At 38.8% G+C, this 25,318-nt stretch overlaps 3 protein-coding genes across 6 annotated transcripts; 2 read left to right on the top strand and 1 right to left on the bottom strand.

The window, feature by feature from the left end:
- Positions 1 to 3,665: 3,665 nt before the first annotated feature.
- On the top strand, positions 3,666 to 10,181 carry LOC119737552 (protein YIPF1-like). Of its 2 annotated transcripts, none has more exons than XM_038211993.1 (8): positions 3,666 to 3,915; positions 4,699 to 4,735; positions 5,134 to 5,243; positions 5,858 to 6,026; positions 6,501 to 6,617; positions 7,048 to 7,202; positions 7,976 to 8,158; positions 9,047 to 10,181. In XM_038211993.1, exons 1-8 carry the CDS (start codon positions 3,871 to 3,873, stop codon positions 9,185 to 9,187), a joined length of 957 nt encoding a protein of 318 aa, XP_038067921.1. In that variant the 5' UTR covers positions 3,666 to 3,870; the 3' UTR covers positions 9,188 to 10,181. The 2 variants fall into 2 exon arrangements, with proteins under 2 accessions (XP_038067921.1, XP_038067922.1); XM_038211994.1 differs by lacking the exon at positions 3,666 to 3,915 and adding an exon at positions 4,040 to 4,064.
- Positions 10,182 to 10,270: 89 nt separating this feature from the next.
- Positions 10,271 to 17,969, bottom strand: LOC119737551 (phenylalanine--tRNA ligase alpha subunit-like). The gene is made up of 12 exons (XM_038211992.1): positions 17,802 to 17,969; positions 17,066 to 17,206; positions 16,684 to 16,785; positions 16,124 to 16,242; positions 15,081 to 15,173; positions 14,513 to 14,641; positions 13,987 to 14,102; positions 13,735 to 13,819; positions 13,541 to 13,640; positions 12,580 to 12,748; positions 11,956 to 12,148; positions 10,271 to 11,444 (listed from the first exon to the last, which is right to left on the bottom strand). Exons 1-12 carry the CDS (start codon positions 17,940 to 17,942, stop codon positions 11,339 to 11,341), a joined length of 1,494 nt encoding a protein of 497 aa, XP_038067920.1. The 5' UTR covers positions 17,943 to 17,969; the 3' UTR covers positions 10,271 to 11,338.
- Positions 17,865 to 24,117, top strand: LOC119737550. Of its 3 annotated transcripts, XM_038211990.1 has the most exons (7): positions 18,254 to 18,476; positions 18,814 to 20,605; positions 20,879 to 20,992; positions 21,537 to 21,727; positions 22,332 to 22,423; positions 23,403 to 23,464; positions 23,925 to 24,046. In XM_038211990.1, the coding sequence occupies exons 2-6, from the start codon at positions 18,868 to 18,870 to the stop codon at positions 23,446 to 23,448; spliced, it is 2,181 nt and encodes a 726-aa protein (XP_038067918.1). In that variant the 5' UTR covers positions 18,254 to 18,476; positions 18,814 to 18,867; the 3' UTR covers positions 23,449 to 23,464; positions 23,925 to 24,046. The 3 variants fall into 3 exon arrangements, with proteins under 3 accessions (XP_038067917.1, XP_038067918.1, XP_038067916.1); XM_038211989.1 differs by lacking the exons at positions 18,254 to 18,476; positions 23,403 to 23,464 and adding an exon at positions 17,865 to 17,994 and having other exon boundaries at positions 23,925 to 24,117; XM_038211988.1 differs by lacking the exon at positions 23,403 to 23,464 and having other exon boundaries at positions 18,255 to 18,476; positions 23,925 to 24,117.
- Positions 24,118 to 25,318: the final 1,201 nt, after the last annotated feature.

Raw genomic sequence — 25,318 nt, 5'->3', positions numbered from 1 at the left:
ATTTTTTTTCATAAACACCTGATTTTGCCCTATTTTGCTAAAAAATGCAAGGTTAACCCCTAACAATTTGAAAAGCAAGGTTAACCCCTTACATCTGAAAATTTTCAGAAACATCTCATTGTGCCCAATTTGTTAAAAATGCAAGGTTAACCCCTTACGATTCGAGATTTTCTGATACTGCCCAGATTTGCTAAAAATGCCAAGTTAACCCCATACAATTCTGCAATTTTCCGAAAACATCTGATTTTTCCCAATTTCGTTTACAACAATGCAGGGTTAACCCCTTACAATTTGAAATTTTTCATAAACATCCAACTTTGCCAAATTTCACTAAAAAAGCAAAGTTAACCCCTTACAATCTGAAATTTTCCAGAAAGATCTGATTTTGCCCAATTTCGCTAAAATATGCAAGGTTCACCCCTTACAATTTGAAATGTTTCATAAACATCTAACCCCATACAATCTGCAATTTTCCAGAAACATCTGATTTTTTCCCAATTTTGGTAAAAATGTAAGGCTAACTCCTTGCAAACTGTTAAATCAATACATGAAATGTCCCATTTGACTCTTTTAACACAAATTATATTTCCAGTTTTTAGGGTAAAGGAATGTTCTCTTTTTCCTTTCTCTTTTGTTGTTGCTATATTGCGAATTAACTCATTCGTATGGAAGATCATAGTCAATCAAAGAATATTTCACAAATAGGGGCCTAAATTATATTTTTTTAATTTAATAGAGACGAAATGATCGTGCTATCATATACAATTCTATTACTATTGCGATTTACTGTATTGTTTGGAATGCTCACAATTAAAGACACGTTATTTGAAAGATGTATCAATAATATTTATATTACAATGTACATCTTTATTCTTTCCCGGTATAATTTATGGCGTTTCTTACGTCAATTGGCAATCGCGTCATTATATAATGATAGTCAAATTGATCAAACGAAACTCCGTTTTGATTATAGTCAATAATGAAATATTCATTGATTTACGACATACACCTTTGTTTCAATTTTGATACTACCCGTAGACCTGCCGAGCAGCTGTAGATATCAAACTAAACCAAAGTATAAAAGATAGAGGGTAAAAAAAATCAAAAAGTTATGTGCTAGTCAAGCTTTCAGGGATCGGTCTGAGCCATAACAATGCCCCAGCCGATCCCTTAGTTCTCTTCCGGGGTCTCGGCGTCCCCGACCAATACACACTTCCTTCCCTATCCATCCATATAACCCCGGAGGGCCAGGCACCATGTAAAAGCAAAGAGCTAAGGGAGGAACAGGGCGGCCCCTAAGCCCTGATCCTCCGAGTGGACCACATGCCCTGAACCTGTACGAAGGCGCCAACCTGGAACTCGCGGACAGTACCAGCAGCAGTGCTTACCGATTAAGCTAAGGTACTGTTGGTACTTTACGACGGGAAATTAAATCTCTTATAGTAAATTATTGAACTCATACGTTAAAAACCAAAAAGACACCAGCGGGATTCGAACCCGGGACCCCGCTAATCGTGGACGACGAATCGTAACCACTCGGCCATTTCGTTACCTTAGAATTTTCCTTAAACTAAGAAAACTTGTCTTTATAGGTGAGCAAACGCGCCAGGAAGATTACTGGGTCCATTTGCTTTACCTTAATGGGTAAAAACAAGTCGATATAATGAGCCCAGTGTGTTTGGTTTGTTAAGAAGCTGCATAACACAGCCTAATGTGCAAAACAGTCGTGTGCTACTAGGCGGATCATTACGCAACAATGAACACCGCAATTGTGTATTTTCAAAAGCCAGACGCGTAGATTTCTACTCTTTGTATCTGGGCACATATAGATTCCGTCACCTCCCTCTTCAGCTATTTCGACTTTCTTAAAAAGAAAAATAGAGACTGTCAGCGAATATCCGGGAGTTGAAATAAGGATCGTCCCCTCGATAGACCTCAGACTCAGTAAAGTTCAACATTGGGCTCTTTTTCAACAGCTGTTTTTGCGGAAACTTTTACATCTGGATTTTTTAGAAGCATCTGATTTTGCCCAATTTTAGTAAAATATGCTCCAAATTTTGCTAAAAAAGCAAGGTTAACCCCTTACCATTTTAGATTTTTCATACAAATCTGATTTTGCCACATTTCACTAAATATACAAGGTACACCTCTTTCAATTTAAAATTTTTCATAAACATTTCTTTTTGCCCACTTTTGCTAGAAATACAAGGTTAAGCCCTAACAATCTGCAATTTTCAAGAATCATCTGATTGTGTCCTATTTTGCTTTAAAAAAATGCAAGGTTAACCCCTTACAATTTGAATTGAACATCTAATTTTTCCCAATCTTATTCAAAAAGCAAGATTAACCCCTTACAATCTGCAATTGTCCAAAAACATTTTTAAAAAAATGCGAGGTTAACCCCTTTCAATTTAAAAGTTTTCGCAACATCTAACCTTGCAAAATTTCACTAAAAAAACAAGGTTAATCCCTTACAATTTGAAAGGTTTCATAAAAATCTAACCCCATACAATCTGCAATTTTCCAGAAACATCTGATTTTTCCCGATTTTGCTAAAAAAAAATGCAAGGTTAACCCCTTACAATTTGATTTTTTTTCATAAACATCTAATTTTGCCCAATTTTACATCAGCTTATGCTAACAAATTATCAGGTAACTGGGACAGGTGCACATCGGCCTTGGAGCTCAGACCATGTGTCATGCACTCCTCGATGCATAGATGATGCACACAACACTATGGGTAGTACAGGCACAGCTGGGAAACTGCCCAAACAATATATGATGAACGCATTGCGTAGGCTTAAAGAATTACCACAATTCCGGTTTTTACCGTTTAGGTCTGGCTCTAATTACTTCACGCGATCCCCTGACGTCTCATACACTGACTTTCGGCTAAATAGTCAGACTTTTGCGGTCTAGTAACCAGACTTTGACTCTTAACGAAACATCGAATGAAAAGGAAAACATCAAATGCATATTGCAAAAGATCGAATGCAAACATACCGATGAAACATCGAATACAAATAGCTCGAAATGTCAAACATATGTGTAAAACCATGGAGGTAGAATTCTACCTCCATGGTAAAACATTGCTCACATATTTGAGAATATCGCAAATATATTGTAAAACAACACACACGATTGTATCGAAAAACATCGCACATTTAATGCAAAAAAATCGAACATAATATTGAAAACATCGCACATATATATCGTCAAAAACATCGCACATATAAATTGAAAATATCGCACGCATATATTGAACATCGCACATATATTGTAAAACATCGCACAAATATATTAAACATCGCGCAAATAATGAAAAACATCGCACACTTATATTGAACATCGCACATAAATGTAAAAGATAACAAACACATAATGAACATCCAACATATATATTGCAAAATATTGAATTTTGCAACGTTTGACACGCCATATTCCGGCACCTGCTATTTTTGTCACAAGTGAACAATCAATTATAGGAAAATGAATATTCATAAGTTATTTTCGTATTGTTAGTTAAAATTTTCAAAGACTGTTTTGTAATCTAATATTTTAAACTTTATTTGAATTATAAAAAAATATTTTGATAATTTGTTATTTTGATATGGGTTTAACATTCATTCTAACATATTTTTATAACAAACTATTGGAGTAAAAATTTTATTGTATTGAGAAAGGATAAACATGGCGCTGATTTTCTGATGCGAAAACTTCCAACGCGACAGTCGATAATTATCACAGATTTTCATTTTTTAGCATTTAAATGTTCTCCAATTTATCAGATTTTCCAACACTAGAATACTGTTATTAAACGTGAAGTATTTATAGTATTTTAAACATCCCCATACATTCTGAATTTAAGCCATGGCGGACGAAAATCTTATTCTCGATACGGATAGCGTACGGAAGGTAGGGGCCTCATTCAATTGTGTGTAGGCCTAGTTTTCATACGGGCCAATGAATGCGGACACACTGCATGGTGTGTGCACACATTATACATGTACTTCACTTTACTTGATGTTGCATCGTGACGCCACTTTTATATTATTTCAATGAAGGTCAGTTAGGCTTATTGGAAAAATGTTGGAAAAAGACATAAAACATGAATCTGGGACATAATTTTTTTTTCTATTTTGTTAAAAAAACGTTTAATTTAAAAATGCACTCGACTCTCCCTAGACTTCTTTAGCAGCATTTTTTTTTTGGGGGGGGGGGGGGGGGAGTGCCTTTGATTTGTGTTGCTTGGATATGCACGAGTGAACCCCTTTGTGCATTCAGTGCTATTGAAGAAAAATAACAAAAGATACCCTCTAAGATGGCCGCTACGCATGAGGTCTATTGTTTTATTTTTTGGGCTGTAAATTGTAATAAAATTGTATTATTAAAGCTATTTTTGTATACATCATAATACAATATAAAACTAGTAGTAGTACACAGTAGATGTACATATTTAATAATTTATTCAACGCTAGTCCCAGCAACTGGGGCACTAGAACTCTTTTTTTTTCTTCTCGAATTTTGACTTTGGTTACTAGCTAGTCATGCTAGTACGACTGACCAAAGTCAAAATTAAAAAAAGAAGAAGTAGTTCTAGTGCCCCAATAAATGGGTTTAATTCAACACATGATTTGGGCAATGTACAGTTGAGCATTTCAAGTTAAACTGGGCTAAGAAATGTCTGTTTTCTTTCAGAAAGCACAAGACACAACAGATGAATTGAAATTCCAGGGTAATTTGAATTTTTATTTAATTTTTTTAATTGATATTTGTTAAATGTTACTTCACCCCTAAAAGTGACTGTGACACATTGGACATTTCTGTATGTAGACTACCTTTTGCCTCTAAAATTACAAGATAAATAGACATCTAGGGGTAGCAGTATTCATTTTTCCTGGTAATATTAACCAGGTGAGTATCATCCATAGTGAATATCATGTGGAAAAAAAACGGCCCCGATTTCAAATCCTCAACACAGCTTCTCCACACACCAATGCATGTGTGTGGCTCACAATACAGAAGAAGTCCAGTATTTGAGCTACACATATGGGCAATATGGAGACTAGCTTCTTTCCCTAAAATTGTGTTCAGTTTTTCAACCTTACTGTATTTTTTAATGTTTTATCCCAGACTTCACCGATTCACAGTTACTGGATGATGTTGGGGACGATGAGGAGGGACAAACCATCACGTTCACCAACCATCCAAGTGACAATGAGGAAGATGGCGATGACACAGAGGTCAGAGGGCAACTCAGGGTCAAGGGGGATGCATGGGGTCATATGCAAATTTGTATCATTTGTTTTGTCAACTGACATGCGGAGCAAAGGGACATGAGCATCTTTGCTACACCCCAACTATGGCTGTGGTCCTAAGTAAAGTTGGTCAGATTTTCCCCCAAAATTGGGTAATTAGTTGAGACGATCTTTAACTGTTGTTCGGATTGTCCCAACTGATGTCATAGTTTAGGCATAACATTGTCACATTGTCTGCTGAACTGAACATTATTTTGCGAGATTATTTTGTGGTAGCACACTCAACACCTATTGATGTGAATTGATTGATTACATTTGGTGCTTGAACTAGTCAATTGAAATTCACCTCAATTGTTTTTTTTCTAATTTTGTGGAATTTTATTTAGGCCAGATTTGCTATCAAAAAGACTTGAAATGTAAGCTGTTGGTTTATTTATTATAAGATTGAATTGGTTGATTGTTGGTTTATTTATTTATTTTACTTAAATCTTCAGTAATTTTTAGAATTATGGAAAAGTTGAATAATGATAGAATTTTTTTCAATGGAATCTTTTAGATTTGACTGACCATTGACGGCAATATTGCTCCTTTTTCCACAGCTTCTTTCTGGACAGAAGAAACAACATTCTTTCTGGACCTTTGAGTACTACCAACAGTTCTTCGACGTCGACACGTCGCAGGTTCTCTGGAGACTCCTGGGTTCTTTCTTGCCCAAACCTACGACAAACTATCTACAGACCCAGATTAGACCCAACCCAGACCTCTATGGTTAGTTCAAAATCCTTGATTTCTTATCTTTTTACCGTTGAATTTTGTAAAATCCCCTTCCAACACTGTTTAACTTGAGGTAATTAACTTTAGTATGGTATATATCCCATAAAACGAATGTTTCATGCGGCCATACAACAGTTAAGAGCTCCCAGCCTACATAAAGCAGGATTGACTGGCTGAGACTGTTTATGTAAACTTGATACAGCTTTGCTTTGACTGTAGGCGATTGCTAAGCCAGCTGTGCCTACCACTTGCCTGTTTTTGTCTGTTGACTGAGTTTGACTAGTCACAGTGCTTGCTTGAAATATGAGCTGACTTTTTGGTTACTAGCCTATGTATAAGGCATGGCAGGGAAGACGATTTATTTTTTGACTGCGACTGTTCAAACAGCAGGAGGGTTAGACATAATACAGTGAAGGTAAAAATGAAACATTCATTGTGGTTATTTTTAATTTCTAATAACTCTTCCAGGTCCTTTCTGGGTGTGTGCCACGCTAGTCTTCACCATCGCTATCAGTGGAGACATCGCCGACTACATCGCTTATCGCAATGACATCAACTATCCCTGGCATGCACATTTCTCTAATGGTAAATTTTTGAGAATTGTTTTGGAAATTAGCTTCCAAAAACTAGGAAACCTTTGAAATTCTGGACTAAAAATCAAAACATGGTGCCATGCAACTTGCCTTCTATTTGAACAAAATTGGAATATCAAGCCCTATGTTTAGTAATAGTGCTCGGCTGTGCTGGATTTGTTTGAAGGATGAAGGGTAGTCAGCGTGAAGGTTATTTTTAAAAAGGCTATAGTTTTGAACAAATGATGGCATTGTAGATACACCATTTGGAAGTACAAATTTCTATTGCTTGTTCCCCAACATTTTTGTCGTAACAACATCCTCAAATGCTGAAAAGTCTCAGGGATTAATCTTACACTTATCTTTGGACAGCAGAATACCCCTGTATATTCATGAACTTATTAATAATTGAGTTTACTTGTTTGGTTTTCCCATCATCACAGTGACTACAGCTGGCGTGGTGATCTTCCTGTACGCTTGGCTGGTTCCCGCTGGTTTCTATGCATTCCTACATTGGCGTGGGAACCATGCAGGGTACACGTTTCTCGAGTTGGCCTGTCTCTATGGTTACTCCTTCACAATCTACATTCCAATATCGGTAGGTCCTCAGGCTTTTGGAAAAAATTTGTGCAGAATTTACTTTTATTAAAGTAGGAGTGATGCTGTATTTAGTTTGCTACACACCTGGAAACCAAATGACCGGATACTGGAGAGCTCAGTTGGTAGAACACCAGTACGCTTTGCCGAAGGTTCCAGGTTCGAAACCCATGTTATGTAACTGTGAAAGATATCTGGGCAATAACTTATATTCCTACATTTCTCACAGTGCTTGTGAGCAAGTTTGATGGAGCCAGCGTTGTCACCTGACCATAAGTCATGATCTGATTGGTCAATGCATACTGTTTGTTTACAGGTAGAAATGGTCCATATATAACTTTTTTGTATATTAGGTATTTGCTGGTCTGAGGGAGAGCATAGTGTCCACTTTGTACCTATCTCACTGACTGACAGACTGACTGACTCATTGACTGACTGTCTCTTGTGAGCCGGGCAGTGCTATTGTATAGGATAACCCTGTAACACCAATGAATGGGCTCAATCCGGCCCATTGTGTATACCACATGCATGCAAAGACTTCCAGTGAACATGCATTCTAAATCAATAAGCCTCTGCACTGATGACATCACACTTTGTTTACATGTGCGCTTTTCTATTGGAGCCTAGTGGAGGGTGGGACGGTTCGTAGTTCCATAGAAAAGCGCACGTGTAAACAAAGTGTGACGTCATCAGTACAGAGGTTTATTAAAAAGAGATTTTAGTGCTCGTTGGGATCAGCTTTACTAGGTTTGTCTCATTTTATTTTCTTGGTAGCTCTTGTGGACGATCAACTATGATTGGCTACGCTGGGTCTTAGTGGGCGTGGCCTTAGCCCTGTCCAGCACCGTCTTATTGATGTCTCTCTGGCCGTCAGTCAAGGGAGAAGATGTTAAGATGGGCATCCCTGCCATGATTGTAGTGTTCCTGCTCCACGCTGCTTTAGCAGTAGGATTCAAGGTAGCTTCAGTGGAATGTTGCTATAACAAACATTGTGGGATCCACAGATATTGTTTGCAATAGTGATCATTCGGTATAGTGATTTTAAGCTTCCAGTGCTCTAGTATTCACTTTTTAATAAATAGCACCCTTCAGAACTTCACCCTGTATACATACCCTTGTAGTTACTGGAAGATGACTTTGAACACGTGCCGACTATTGAATCAAGTAATTAAACAGTTTTTGAGCTTACTACCTACAGCAATGACCGGCTTTCCCCTTCTATTCCTTGGGAAAATAATAGCCACTTGTTGCTCTTCTGTTGACATTTTTCAACAACAATGTTCAGTACGTTTTGTACACAAAGGTTGGGAGCCAATCACAATGTTCGGTATAGCGGCGTTCCACTGTATATTTGACCAAAAACGACCAAAAGAAAATAGCAAAGTCCCCTGAACTTTTTCAATGGTTTTTAAGGTCATACCTCACTTTTGATTTTTTCTTTTCTTTACAAACTATGGATCCTGGATGTCATCTTTGTCAGTTCTTTTCACTGAAATCAATTTAAGGATGTGTTCACACATTGATTTCTTACGATACTGTCCCTATATGTCTTCAAGCTTGCTCTTTGTGAAAATGTGTCATTATTTTAGAATTCAAAATTTTGAAAATTGGGAGGGTGTTTTTTGTTGAGAATACTAAATTTTGTTTGGGTAGAAGTTTAAAAGCAAAGTTACAAAAAGCTTGCAATGTGATTGGTTGCTTTGTACATATGGCCAAAACTGTGGTCCACTTAATAATGCCCAACTGGAAAGTTTTAACTGTCTTTGTGGAATCATCTCTCAACAAGTATTTTAAAATGTTTTTCTAATTCATTACAATCATGATTTCCTGTTCCTGTCTTTGCAGTTGTATTTCTTTGAGTTTGCCTCCCACGTTCCGGAACCGACGACCTCCGCATTGCCCGTCACCACAGCAGCCGTTCACGACACATCAGTGGCACATGGTCCATCGCTGATGCCAACCCACATCCCACCGACGCCTGCTTGAGTAGTGAAGTATCAAGGTATCAGAAAATCTACACGGAAGTGAAACCCAAGATGAAACGACGTCACGCTTTGTTTACTGCTCCACTTTTTATGGCGCTAGGTTGAACCGTAATGTTTTGTCATAATTGTCATGCATGTTCATAATGTACAAATTCGAACTCGTTTTTTCAGCTCATTATTATAATTGCGTCTTGCTTTTGTAAATTATTTCTTACTCTCATGTTTTAAGAGTATTTATTGCTGTAGCTATGTACAAGGTCGGCGCTTTGGTGAAGGAATCTTTTCTATTTGGAATTTCGGTACTTGCTATTGAGGCATTTAGTCTGTTCTCCTATTTTTTAAGTCTTCCATCGTTTGGACTGTTGTGTTGAGGCTAAATTAAGCAAAATGTGGTAGGCTGTTAACTTTGGATTTATGTGCAGATTTTGCATAACCAAATCAAAAGGTACTTTTTGTAGATTGTTTCGTCTATCAAGATGTCTAAACTCTTTTTCACCAAAATGGTCTTATTTATCGCTACAAAAACAATAAATGGAACATCTCAATACGTTTTTTGCCTATGTAAATTTGTTTTATTTAATTTCTTTTTTTTCTGGACAATAATTATTTAATGATGCTTCACGGAGATTAAAAAAACCCTGTTTATGTAATTCACTGTAAAAGGTCATGCAGTGACCATGCAAGCTATTTTTCAGCTGGAAATTTGATGCTGTGCTGTTGTATACATGTACACTGTATATTTAAATTGTCATCAAAATTGACTTAAAAATTACTTTTTAAAGGCTAATTCAGGCATATATTTCTGGTGTGGTTTCAATGAGGCCATATAAGGTCACATGGCCATATAAGGTCACATGACTCAATTAATCCCGTGTGCCATTAATCCTGCTGTAAATAATTGTATGGGTTAATATTTGTTTGTTTCACAATCTGCATCAGATATACAGTCCTATGAGTAAAAACTCTGGCTCTTCAAGCCTTGAATCTTTAACACTGACCAATTACATTGACTTCTAACACGAATATCTTATTTGGTGAGGACAGAACATAATTCCAAAGAAACTCCACGAAACTGGAACGAAGATTTCACAGGCCCAAACTCCTTGTCAGTACAATTTATTTACTTAATCATGATCATTCCTCAAGAGGTTGTACATAAATTCACTCCCGTGAATGTGTTTCATTGTGAAATAAATGTATAAAAACACCTTTTTTTAATTCATCTTTTGGTTCAAGTGTCAATTTGGGGAATAAATGTGCAATTAAACTTTTATTCAAGTAAACATGCAACATATGTATACTAACTTTTCTTTTATTCTTTTTTGTTACTTTGCCTGTCCATAATAAAAAAAAAAAAAAAATGCACTGGAATTTAGCAAGCGCGAATACAATAAAAGCCTGTCAAGTCCATCAGCTGTCTTCTTGAAAAAGTTTCAAACAAATTGACCCTGACCTTTCACCTTTTGAACCAAAACCAATATACAAAATTAAAATTAGCAACCAAGTTCAGGATATGCAAGTCTTGCCAGTCCAAGTTCACTTTTTCTGTGAACGTCTTGGTACCAAACACTGACTAGTCTAGTCAAAGACCCCCCCCGTGTTTGAATTTACCCAATTGATACCGCATGATCTATTGAACGGCGGTTGAGGTCAACAATTTTAATTACATAATACTCATCAATTCGCAATATTTTCAATGAGTTGTAAATTGTAGTGCTTTCTTTCCTTTCGAATACCCATTTATTGCCCTTGATTGGACGGGCACAAAATAAACGGGGCACAAAGTATAGTCGAGACACAAAAATGAGAAATAGGATGTTACACACGTCATAGATCCTATACACAGTGTCCAGAGGTGCTGTATTCTTGAAAAATCTCGGGGTTTTTTAGGTCTACTAGCACACTATTTACTATTAGTGGTAATCTCTTGCATGACAATGTACAACCTTTTCCTTTAAATCCTTGCCACAAAATGGCACTGAGATCCTAGGATTTTAATTTAAATTTAAAACATCTTTCCATTTCTCAAAGTGGGGCCAGCATTATGCGTGATTCTACTCTGCCTTGCTGCTCACATAATGGAATAGCTTACGAAGTAAATACACTACAAGATATTGAGGATAAGTTGCTCTAGAGAATTGCCACATGCCGTTCACTTGTCCAGACGACATATAGGATTGTCGTAGACCATTTGAAGGTTGACTCGTGGGCCAAACAGATCACGGATGTTGTCTATGCCGTACTTGATCATTGTGGGCCTAGTCAAAAGAAAACAAAACAAAAAAACAAGAAAAACTTGTCAGTAACATTGACATATATTATTTTTTTTTGGAAAAAAATAAGATTAACCCCTTGCAAATGATACTTTTAATGAAAAATTGAAAAAACGTTTAATTCTAATTTAAATCACAAAGAGTTAAACCAATTGCAATATTTTTTTTCGGAAAGCAGTTTGGATACATATTATAAAGTTGACCCTTTGCAAATTTTGTGTTGGGTGAAAATAAAAACAAACAGGAAAATTTTGATAACATTCATAATGTCTACCCCTTACAAATTGTCATATTAAATTCAATCGTGAAAAAAGGGCTTTTATTAAAAAATTTGACGAAAGCCAAATCATAAGATTAACTGTCCCCTCTTCAAATTTTAGTTTTTGTTGGACTTCTGAAAAAAAAACACCATGAATATGATAACTATGTACGGCATCACCTCAGTACAATGTAATGACTTAATTGTCATTGCCGGATGAGCAAACCTATTGCTTACCTTTCTAGCGACAGACCCCACGCAATGATCACCACGTCTTCAGGTAAACCCATCGGTAGCAGCATCTCGGGACGGAAGACTCCCGAGTTACCCACCTCCACCCACTTCTTGAGACCCTCGTGGTAACTAAAGACCTCCATGCTGGGCTCAGTGTAGGGGTTGTAGGCCGGCTTGAAACGCAACTTCTCAATTCCTAAATTGACAGGACGCATGGAATACTTATAAATATAAGCAAGAAACTGCAACAGTTGTAGAAAACTGTGGTGCTGAAATGCTCTGTCATAAACACTGTGACATTACGACTAAGTCCACATCAATGTTGTTCAATCCATTTGTCATTATGACAGTTACTTGGTTACATTCATCAGTTTGAATAAGACAAGAAAAGAAAAAAAAATGTCTCGTCTTGGTTTTTTTTTTAAATGAAGGAGGCGGGTGCTTTTACCCCTTTTTTTCCCGGGATGGTGGATTTTTCAAGATGACGGATGGATTCTGTTAATACCCTTTCAGCTAGATTTTGAACTTGCATATGTAGTTTATACAATGTTGTTGGAAACAAATGGAAAGACAAAATTTATTGCAAATGTACAAATGTTCGGTGGTCTGTCCGAAGTCCCAACTCACCAAGTTTCTTGAAGAATGCATGCAGGACCCCAATGAGGTCAGCCAAGGTCAGATTGTAGTCAGCAATGACGCCCTCTATCTGATGGAATTCAGCCAGATGCGTGGCATCTAGCGATTCGTTGCGGAACACTCGGTCGATGGAGAAGTACTTCACCGGCCTGAACTTTTCCTAAAAGAAACAGAAGCAACTCCTTTAGGTTGTGCATCAAAAGTGCCAGAATCCAGCCATTCAAATGTTGGTAGTATACATTTCCGAAAAAACCCGCCGAAACCAACAAATTTAGACCCAAGCCAGGCTCCTGTTGCAAACGTTTGTCCCGTTTTGCAAAACTTTGTCAGGCTATGTGACTATCCACCCATATTCCTACTAATTCATGGCAAGGCTAAATTCTTACTGTACCGCATTCGTATTCTGTATGGACTGCTTGCAAGAATAGACGACCATTTTTGAGAACCCCAGTGTGTGCACACAACCGTGTTTATGGGTAGTTATGGGGTACCACTATTGTCCACTTGACTTTCCTCATTTTATTTTCCTTTGTTCCTATTGAAATCTCAAACTCCATAGTGTTTTACATATGGGGTACTGAGATTTCTAAAGACCGACTTGTAGGGTACCATTGTCCCTATTGTTGCCCTTTGTTCCCGGTATCCCATAAGGCACTAAACGTATAACCACACTGGTTGGCACTCTAATGGCCCAAAGTACGCATGACTAAGTCTATATCAATATATAGACTAAGTCTATAACAATATCATGTTGCGGCAGCATGATAAAGGTCTATTCTGGATGTGGTCCAACCCATAACGTCTTCGCACATGCGTCAGCAGCCACTGACAATGCATTCAAGAATCGCTCCCTGTGGTCTCACAAACGCTCCCTTCGACCGCTGAGTCAATACTCGGGGACTCAGAAAAAGACTTGACAAGAAAACTGCAAGTCTTTGTTGAGAGTTCTCACCTCCTGTGCCAATTGGTACAGCATTCTGGTACTGACGGCCGTCGTGTGCGTCCTCAAGACGTTCTTCTTGGCTTCTTCTATCTTCCAATCTGCCTTATACCTGTTGATGAGTTTGCACAGATGGAACATCAGTATCATACGAGAGATGAGGGTGGGAAATTATAACATAAACTTGAGCAGGAATAAATACTTACCCTTGCGATCCATAGCCACCGACGGAGTGAACCGTTTTGACTCTTTCTAAGTAATCCATGGGGAATTCATGTGCGTATTGGGGATCTGCAGATTAAACAAATACAAACCAAATTGAAATCCAAACAAAACAAATCTACTAAAAGCTATAAATAACATTGAATAACGATTGGATCTACCTTCCTCATATCCAACAAAATCCTCAAAAAAGCGCTTGATGGATTTTGAAGGGTTTTGGAGGGTTAGGGTTTTACCTTTAATGAAGAAAGTGTCATGTGAATCCCTAGCAGGATGCTGCTGGGGCTGGAACAAGGCGTCAAAATTCCAGAAGGAACTCTCAATGTAATTGTTGGTCGGCATTTCAGTGAAGCTGAAAGGGAATTATAAATATCACTAATCAAACAATGAAAGTGACTTGTCAAACTGGAAAAAAAAAATGAACTTCACATATTGCTATAAGGATCTTTGCAACATCATAATACCCCAAGTTGTTCAAGGAGGAATGGAGGTGGGGAGTAGGGTCAAAAAAATTCTCCCCTTCCTGGCCAGGTAATGATTAACTTTTTCATTTCTAACAGCATACGTCAGAAATGAAAAAAAGAAGAAAAATCCTCTTTTTTTCAAAAATATTTCCAAAAATTATTTTTTTTGCAGGTGCATATTTGTGAATATCTTTAAGAGTTGAACTCTACTTTGCTGAAAACAAACAAAATTTAGAGGCTGGAAGATTACGCAGAATCATTGAATGCTGAATGGATTGTCACCCAAGCCGCTACTTACCCCATCTCCAAGAAGATCTGCCGGAACTGAGCCCTGACTTTCAGCAATGGGTGCAGGTGACCGCTGGCCGGCATGACACCAAGGGCATCCAAGTTATACTCCTTGAACTTATGATCCTTCCAGGATCCACTGCCAATGACATTAAGAATAGCAAAACTGTCAAAACTAAGACCGAGACAATTTTAATCAAGAGAACTATGGTTATGGTTAACCATATGTCAACATCAACGTACTTCGTTTGAAGGTGCACTAGTCAGTGATGGTTGGACTAGTATGCCCAACTATTTTGTTCTTCTCATGTCTTTACTTTCTCCAAAATTGACTTTGTTAACAAAGCCTGACCTTTTTTCCCCTTTATATTAAAGAGGAAATAGTTCTGAATCTACTTGATTTGTTAAGAAATGTAAAATAAACCACTAAAAGAGGTTTTTGTGTGGATGTGTTCTTTAATTCTTAACATACTGAATGAAACAAACTTTCACAAAGGCCAATTTCTGCTGAACTGAATTCTTTTTTTAATTTGTGAAGTTACCATAGAGACTGTAACCATGGGAACCAATCTTCTCACCTGGCAAGCATCTCTGGTGTAAGGTCTGTCTCGGGCTTGCTGACTGACGTGCTGAACTCACTGCCCTTCATGACCAAGAAAGTGTTCATTGTCCTGGAACAGAAGAAATTATTGTCAAATTTGTCTGAAAACCATTTTCACAACTTGTGTTCACACATTCCAAAATTTGTATCCTTGTGGAGACATTTCTTTGTTCCCGTGTAGTAAAGTGTTCAATTTTGAAAGTGAATTTTCAAAATGCTCTTATTTTAACAAGAATGAGTTTCCTTGGCTGAAATTTGGAATTAATATCCCTTTTCTAAAACTCTTCCATTTGCGACAAATAAACCCACCTTGGAAATTCCTAGTTTTTGAGTAAAACCCATATATCTATTTCGTGAAAACCTTGTGGAGACCTATTCATCTATAGAAATTGCCCTGTGGAGACCTTTACAATGTTTTGTTCACTATTGTGTGTGAGTCTCCACAAGGCTACGAATTTGTGGTCTTCATTTAACCCATCTCTTACGTAGTGGTGCATTAAGGTTGGAAAGTTTATTCTGCATTCTAATGGTATAAGTGTGGCATTTGAATCCCAGTGTAATGTGGCTGACATTAACATGCATCTTTCCAGAAAGCACAACTTGACGTTCATTGGGAGGGTCTGGCCAGCAAATGCTCACCCTAACTCTTTGGGCATTTTTTGCAAGAAATCTGCCTGAATCCTCTAAAAACCTTCCCATGTGCAGGAACCCAATGACCCATCCTCTGTACTTTCTGACTTGCAATGTACATCCAGCCCCACGTAAAGTAATCGTGAAAGCGCTCTACTTTTCTTTACCCTGAATATTCCTCCATAACCTTCTGGTGGAATGGACCCTTCCTGCATGTCAATCAAATAGTGCGCACAGACCAATCAGATCACAGCTTTTTGTCAGGTGACCATGGTAGGCCAATCAAACTTGGTCACAAGACCTCTTGGGCGGGGCTTGTGGCCAAATCTGGAATGGTGCATTAGAGGATCTAGGTGTGTCAGGGTTAATAGTTTGAATGAAATGACTCACACTTCTTGGATGAGTTTCCTCTTCTTCAGTTCTGCCCTTTCCTTGTCTGTCAGCGACCCAATGTTCCCAGCTTGGACTTTCTGCAGTTGATCTTGGACCTTATCAACAATGCTGGACACCTACAATCAATCAACATTTCACAATTCAATTAACTCTGGGGATGGTTTAGAACCCATTGCTACTTAGGAAACAAAATAATTCAAATTATTTTGCCAAATTTTGGTCTTAACTTTGTCCTTTTTTGAATGCCTTGAAATATATCATTCCCCATTTTGACAATGGTTACCCAGTTTGATATTGACAAAATGGGGAACTGCCAACATAGGGACGGCTAAGCTCAGTTGGAAGAGCACCGGACAGCAAACCAGAGGTAACAGGTTCAAACCCCATTCCGGTCAATTTTTTGTTCAACTTACAAAAATTATTATAATGCACCTAGTCAGTTTCCCTTTGTACTTTGTTTTTAATTACAGAATTTGATGTTTCTGAAACAGTACACAGACCCATATTGAATTAAAGTCTCCAATGATTGAGGTTTCGAGAATCCCAGTTCGTCTGACCTTTCTCATAATTCTTGGGCCTCCTGCCGCCGATTTGTTGACCTCTAACCATCCTGCCGACATGGCTTTGCTGAAACCAATCTTGCCATTTGGAACGGATTTCTATAAAAACAAAGAAAGAGAGAAAGTCAATTGAAACAATATCCAGACAGGAACAGGTTTTTGTTTTTAACTTGTCAAGCATACAAATACTAGTGGAAATTTCTGTCAGTTAGTAAAACAAATTTCATGAAATAGGCCTAAAAAAAACGGCTTGCAATAACGGCTTGCATTAACACATGCGCCTATGGAAACAGCAGAAGCCACTTCCCATAGCCATGTGTGTTACCGCTAGCCGTAGCCATGTAACTCGGATACCACCTTCCAAGCAGAAATTGATTACCATGAGTTCAGCCTGTAGTATACCGCCCTCTTGTGGCACGGCCTGGAAGACTAAGGCCTCGTAGCTTCCCGATTTCACCATGTCCTTGCCTTCCAGGGTCAACTCCCAGTATTTACTGGTTTGTTGCTTTGTTTCGATGACCTGTAACAAGGAGAATATCAACCCAAACAAGGGCAGAAGGACAAAAACAGCATTACTTAGTTTTGTGACTAATAGTAACTGCCTATTTCTAAAAACAGATTGTTGTTGAGCGCCCTCTACGATACTTTATTACACGTACGCATGTATAATGATGATTTGGTTTGCTGTCGAGCTCTTCGATGGCTCAGCTGGAAAATGCAATGGCTTTGAGAACAGAGGGTGTGAGTTCGAAACCTGATTTTTCCTCTTTTTTTTACCCCTTTTCTAATTGTGGCTTTGGATTTTTTTTAAAAGGAAAATAGGTTTAATTTCATTAGGTTCGAATTCATTTCTTTATTAATTTTTCTCATGTTTTACATTTAGGGAAGTAAAGTCCAAAACTTCATAGCGTTCACCCCATTTACTTATGTCATTTAGGAAATAAAAAAATTCGCGGCCCGTACGCGCGCCCCATAGCCAATGTGAACTAGTGAAATCAATGGCTGATGCAATCAGCTGTCACACACAACGATCACACAAGTTCACGTGTACGCATCCGAGGCCGAGACAAGTGCAACTGCAAGTAGTTTTTATGAATTTTACAACATTTCATTACATTTCCTAGCGCCTGTAAGCTTTTCACGGCTCCGACAATCTGCTGGTGGTCTTTCTGTAGATAGTTAGCCAACAAATCTGTCGAAATCTGTCCGTCTTTCTCCACACGTTGGAGGATAGTCTCGCCCAAAACGTCCGCCATCTTGAATGTTTTGCTGTCATTCGGAGACTATTTCATGTCGCGGACACATTTGGTAATTTAAATATAAAACAGCCGTCTGGATCAAGAACAAATCCTCGGACTAATATTATCTTACTATAAATCTGTTACAAACATGATTATTTTTTTTATTAGACATTTTCGAAAAGTTTAATTTTTTTGGGAGAAAATGTATTTTTTTTGTAACAGTTTTGGTATAATTACCGAAATAATATTTTTGTTAGTTCATAGAATTGTTTTATGACTTGGAAAGCCGAAGTGTCCATGGCAATCCATGACGCTCATTGGTCAACAATGCCATTGATAACTGTGCAAATTTACATAATTGATTGATTCGCCATTGTGACAGGTGGAAACAGGAAACTACATGCTGGAGATAGGGAATGCACTGGTAGTACATCCAGCACTGCAAATGGCACCTACATTTTGTACTATTTAGAGACCATATTTGAATTTGTAAATAAAGGTATAACAAATTAAAGACGCAACTTCGTAGTGGAAAGGGAAAAAATTGAGGTATTTTCTCATAAATTTTACCAATTTACCAAATAAACTAAACTTTTCAAGTAGACGTATGTACTTTTCAGGTCCAGGTTTTGTATCTTGGTGTTCTTTCATTTTTTAAAATATGATGAAAGTTCATACATGAATGTATGTATGTATTTTCTGCTGTCATGATTGTGTTTCATTTGTATCTTAATAAAAACAAGTTAGGTGGTCTAATGTTTTGGTCCTAGCAGCTAGGACCTTTCTCACGTAAGACCGTCTAATTTTTTTGTTTGAATATTCAGGTCAATTCAGTACGTAATCAGTTTGCAGCAGTTTGTATTTATTTTCATTTTTATCTTCGCAGATGCTGATCACCAAAACAATTTTCTCATGACTTGAGAGGTAACCAAGAGCAACAATGTCGGCAGATAATTTGTCGCAAGCTGAAGATGGAGAGGATGCGCTTCCTCTGCTTCCACTTCAGAGGAGGTCAGAAGCCCGAGAATCCTTTGGCCGGCTCCGTCAGAAACAAAGGGCACGTAGGGTCAACATCGGCGTGAATGAAGCAGACATCATGATGGAGGAACAAGGATATTATGATGATCTGGAGGCTGAGTACATGGCAAACTTCTCCCGGAAGCAGAAACGCAAGACGATGCTTGTCCTCCATGATGCCTTCTTCCTCATCCTGGACTTCCTCCAGTTCTACGCACTCATTGCAGCCATCTCGCTGCGATGGCCCTGGCCCTTCAACTGGCTCTACTCAACTCGGTTTGTGTTCCTCTTCAACTTGGACATTTGGGAGTTCATGAAGATGAATGACCCGGATGTGTACAACTCGGCCAGGGATGGTTTCATTGACAGCACATTGATCGGTTTTGACTACCGCTGGTACGCCCTGGGCTGGGCCATCTTCATCTTTGTGGCGATTACTTTGTACATCATTCTGTACATTGCTATGAACTATCAGAAGCGATACAACCTATTGTTACTGCTTGCTCAGCTCCAAAGAGCTTATATCATCGTTTGTCAGATCCTAGCGATGCCCATCGGTGTCATGATGGCCAAGCTGTTTCACTGCAACACTGACGACAACATGGATGTACACAACGCAACTCCATGCGCAGGCGGCGAACACCTAGCCTACATCATTGTTCCTCTGGTTATTTACGTGGGCCTCTTCATCATACTACCCATCTGGATGATCATGAAGATTCGCACGCAGATCTTCAGCAACCGATCAGAGCGCCATGAGGGGTTCCTTCAACTCAAAGAAACTGAATTCGCCCACGGCCTGGATTTCATCTGGGCCATCAAGCTCTACCATCTCTTCTCCTCATTCCGCCTGGTCTGGTCTTACTACCGTCCTGTCATGTTCTTCTTCAAGCTTGTTCTCTTGGCAGCCTACGCAGCACTGCTCTGGCTTCCCATGTGGCAGATGGTCGTGTTCCTTGTGGCGATTTGTCCCCTCTTCCTAGTCATCTTTATCCGTCGTCCCTTCCGCATCACGTCCTTCAACGTCTACATCATGATCAACTTTCTCTGTATGCTCATTTTCTCCATCATGGGCCTGATGCAGAACCTCTTCGACACAAACTCTGTATTCTTCCAGATTGAGTATCTCTTTTCTGAGCTCTTGGCGATTGGCGCTTTCTGGTCAGCATTCACCATCATCTGGTTCGTGTACGTCCTATTGCGCTACTTTGGTATCCTGTGCCGAGGCGTCCCCCTCTGGCCGGAGATGACCAGTCGAGATCTGAACAAGTTGAGTGATGAGACGCAGAAGTACATGAAAGCTCTCTTGAAGGGTCGCATTGTCTTGGAACATGCTCTATCCACCTTCCCGCTTTTCAGTCCAGTCCATGAGCTTTCTCGACAGATCCAGATCATCAATGCCTATTGCCGGGAGGCAGAGTACATCCATGACCCAATCCACGACACCTTATGGGATCTCTTGGATGAGCTGATCGAGGCACACACTCGTCTCTCGGCTGTCTCTCTCTTCTCTGAGTCTGTCAAGTCGTCGATTCGAGAGACGGCTCACGAGTTCATGAAGCTGATGCCGGCTTTTAAGAAGCGTCTGGCCCAGAGGGAGTATGACTTCATACTGATGACGCCATTGAAGAGGAGGATGCTGCTGAAGATGTTCACACTGGGTAAGAAACAGAATAATTTGAAAAAAAAAACCAAGAATAAAGGATGTTACATGAGAATCCATGTCAAAAAGCAAATGTTGATTATCCAACATTGGAAAGAACTTTACCCTGGTTTCGCATGAAACTCTTTAGAGTTGTGATGGAGACTTTTTAAAAACATTGTTTACGAAAATTCCTTTAAGTTAAGTCAAGAGTCATTTCCAATGACAGTTACAGTTACTGTGGAGAGTATTAGTTGACAAAACTTTTGATTTTTTTGTTTTTATTTTAAAGGTGTTTTAGCGAATGGTAAAATGAACAAGTCTCGACCAGTGGACCAAACGGACACCGTACAGAAGTTGTACAACCCGAAGGAATCTCTGGTACTGCAGCAAAGAAGAGTGGAAGGTAGGTTGTTGGTCGAGGAAAGTTTGACTGGTCTGTGGAAAAAAAAACTAAAACCTAAGGGCTAAAAAACCTGCAAAAACAAAATTAGGCCAACTTTGTTCTTTCTATATCATCCAACAAAATGCTGCAAAATTCCTGTATGGCAGAGAAAAGTATCTTAGTATATTAAGTCCAAATTTAAGGTCTCAGTATTTTGACACCTTATACTGTAGTTGGAAGTAGGAACCACCAACCGGTAGGCAAAGTCATCCAGGAATATTTACATTTCGTCATCTCGTCCCCAGCTGTGCTTTTTGAAACTGCGCGATTCATGACTTCAGAGTACTACATGGTAATACGTACACGAATCAACCAATGAAAACCAGCATGCAAATGAATGCATTCATCAGCTGATGTAACACCACTCACATTTTAATGTGGGTTCAGAAAATGAAAATTTTGGAATCAGGTACTTGCTGAAGAAAGTTCCGATGTTGCCAAGAACAATTTACACATGTCTTTATTACACTTTGAATCATGTGTTCTGTTTGTTCAAAACCAACAGGTGATGATGGATTTTACGAAGACATGTACGATTCACCGCACGATATGGGTCCCAGCAGTCTCAGGCAGAAGCAGCAGCAGCAGTATCAGGAGCGGATGATGAGACGACCCATCTTGGAGGAGATGAGCGATGATGATGATGAGGATGCAGAGGACGAGATGGGATGGATGCGCGGACCCTCACGAGCAGAGGTAAGAGAACATCTCAGAAATTTGGAATGCTTTGGCAGCATTTCCTGAGATATTCTGAGATGGGGATCCCCTCCTGATTTCAGAAATAGATTGACTGATTTTTATGTAATTTGGTTTGCTTGTAGAGACATTCTTGCTCAGTTAAGTAGCAAAGCTTTAACAATTGGATAAAGTTGAGTTAATTTTTCTCAAAAAAGAAATTTATTTGAATGGTATTTCCTGAGATGTTCTGAGTTGGATTTTGCCTCCCTTTTGATCTCGAAGAAATGCAATAAAATATTTTTATGAAATTAATTATGTTAGTAGAGACATTTAAGCTTATTAAATATGCAAAGTTTTAGGTCAGTCTGACAAAGCGTTTGGTACTTATAGTTGCTATTTTTTCACACTTCCATTTGTGATTGAGTGTGTTTTCCTACATACAGCTAAATGGAAAACAAGAAAATTATTCTTACAGATTTAAGAAAAAAATGAAATGAAATTTGGCATGATATATGCTATATCCAATGTTTAAGACATGAATGTTTAATACTTGAAAATATGCATGTAAGGTATTGACTTCTCTTTATCATGACTAACTGATCGATTGATGATTATGTTTCAGAGTGATTTGGTGTCTTCAATCAATGATCGTGACGCAGATGACTTGTCGGACATGATGGCAGGCATTCCCAGCAGGCCCGGTAGCATGTCCAGGTAAGGACAAATCAACCTCGTGCCCCGTGGGTACGATCTTGCAGCGCCATGTTGTTTCCCATCATGCCTTGCGCGATCGTAACCCCTGGAATTGTGTAATTTAAATGTACCAAAATACGGTATATTATAATTAGGGCTGCAGTTTATCCGTTTTACGTGCTGACGCCATCTTAAAAATATTAAAAGTTGTGATTTTGAAAAATAAATCCTTTCAAACACAATGTTTGGACGTTGTGTTAATTAGCAAAGATTTGTATTAAATGTACGTACCCCTTTCGTGCCTTTACAACCACAGATACAGGTTTTTTTTAGCGAAAAACGCGGCTGACATAATCCATATCGTACAGGATCGCGACTTTTGAATCATAATTTTTTTCGTACGTGACGTTTACGTGCAAAGCTAAGCACGCGAGCGCCATCGCATTATGGGCGCGCCCGGCGTGCAGTCTTCGAAATGCCCGTGCAGTACGCTGTGAATAGCCATTCAGCGTCATTTACGTCATCATCACAGCCAGGGGTTAGTGTAAGGAACGAGCACGCGCCCCTGGAGTCGAGGCTGAGGAAAAATATCCATGCACAGCTCTATTCATTGTATCTTTATACTCAATAGTGGAATTCATCCAACTGTCAAACTATGGGGGGGGGGGGGGGGGGTGGCCCAATGGTCAGGGTTTGTGACTCATGATCAGAGGGTCAGGGGTTTCAATCCTACTGCTGGCCATTGGTTGTGTCCTTGCCCAAGCCATTCACCCCAACTTGCTTCTGTCCTCCGAAGAAAACAAGTGGGTACCAGCATTAGCCGGGAAATAAGCTGCATTCGACTGGCATTGTAGCGCTTGGTTCATAGTAACTTGGGACATGTCTTAAGAGAAAAGTTGGGAGTAAAACAATCATGCAGAATGTGTAAGCTTTATTATGATTCCACAAACATTACAAACTTGAGCGTAAGAAGCATATTGTATTTCTTTCCAATGCGTAGTTTGCCCAGGTCTGTCCACACTCCCAGACAAATAATTCCAGAATAATTGTGAATTATTTAAGGTAATTTGTTGCTCATCAGCCATGAATGTTGTTCACCATGTCTAAAAAGAAACTTGCAATGTCACAAACGGAGTGTGAAGTGATGTGAAAGCAATTGTGATTTTGTGAGAAAAAGCACCTCTGTGACGTACGTCCTTTCAGGGCCACCTTACTACACAATTTGTACATTGCCACTATGTTGTTTCCAAGCAAAACATTGAAACTGCAGTGTTTTTATGCCCATTTGCACCGTCAAACATCAAATGCACAATTTAAAACGATTCACATGCACAAATGAAAAGAATTCACTATCACACATTTAAACGATTGTTACCAATTAAAACAAATTTGAAAACTGCCTTCACAAGCACTCCTGCGTAGCACATGGGTACAAGCGAAAAAAGTGCAGTGAGTACATTTTGACAAACTTCTTTCATGCTCAACTTAATAAAGTAACATGTTTTCATTCTAATCCCAACAGCAACAAAGTGCGCAGTGCTTCATCGATGTCAAGGAGGTCCGTTCGATCTCAGATGGGCAGTGGGGGGAAACAGGGCCAAAGAAACAAGACGCCGCCAGAAAGGAATATTAAGGAGGAAAGTGTGCATGACGCTGAAGATGCAGTGTGAAGCAATTCTTTGCAAGTCCTCCAAAACACTTTTCATCCAAATCTTCAATAAAACTTCAAAGGGAAACAGGTACTTATAGAGTTATAAGGTTGAACAAAGAATTTGACTGGAGCGGGGTTTGAACCTGTGACCTCAGGATTGCCAGTTTCGGTGCTCCACCAACTGCATGAGCTATCTAGCCCTATGTTAGCGGTCTCCCAATTAGTCAATGTCTTTTTCAAGGGTACTACATGTACATTGTAGTCAGAAGCCACATACATGTGTATGCTAATGTAAACTGTAAAGAGCTAACTACACTGTACTTAGGCCAAAAAAAAAGTCTCCGGTTTCTGGTATGCGCGCGCGTCGCCGTAGCCATGCGCGTCGCCGTAGCCATGCGCGTCGGCAAAATGAAAAAGTTTTTTTTTTCAATGAAAGATGATGTCTCAAAACCGCCAAACTCACTGGTTTGACTGGAATCCTGCTGCTGCACAATTTTAACGTGTTTTTGGATGGGGTTATGATCGAGAAAAAGCTTTATGTGGCCTCTCTGGACTCCCATATATTTGCACTAAGTTTAGTCGGGCACCATTTGCAGTCATCAGCCGACATTTGAGGCCAAAAAAATCAGGTTAAAAAAAAAAAAAAAGCCGCGTCGCCACACCACTTTTTGGGCAAGCTCCATACCAGAAACTGGAGACTTTTTTTTTTTGGCCTTAGGAACGGAGCATTGGTATTAGCTTTGGAAGTAGAATTTGGCTAAGAAAAAGGCACTTGGTCATACCCACCACTTGATATTTCAACTGTAATTTATTTACAGCTTTGGCCTACTTCTTTGAAAAAGTTAGTCCCATGTATGAGCTTTTAAAATATTTCTCTTATGCCTTCATTCATGTTTTTTAAAATAAATCCGTCCTTTAAATTCTAATTGAAATGTTCTCCTTTGTTCTTTTAGAGATGTATATACATATGATTTAAATATTTTGACAATGATTCCATCCAGATAATTATCCGTCTTGATTTGTAAATATTTGGTAACATAGATGTAGATATTGTTTTTGTTAAATACAAATATAGTTTTCTATACATGCAGTCATATGTCTTTCAAAATGTGTGTTGAAACTAGTGTTTGGATTTTTGTGTAAATTTGGAAGATTTGGTCTTGAGAATGTCTAAATTTAAAACTAATGAACTCAAAATAGCATCTGTATTGACGTGATTGGTTGCAGCGTAGTGCATGTACGACAAATTTGCAATGTCACAAAAT

This window comes from Patiria miniata, unplaced genomic scaffold (assembly GCF_015706575.1).
Source record: "Patiria miniata isolate m_02_andy unplaced genomic scaffold, ASM1570657v1 HiC_scaffold_3, whole genome shotgun sequence".
NCBI lineage: Eukaryota > Metazoa > Echinodermata > Asteroidea > Valvatida > Asterinidae > Patiria > Patiria miniata.
This window is presented reverse-complemented; position numbering and strand designations above follow the sequence as displayed.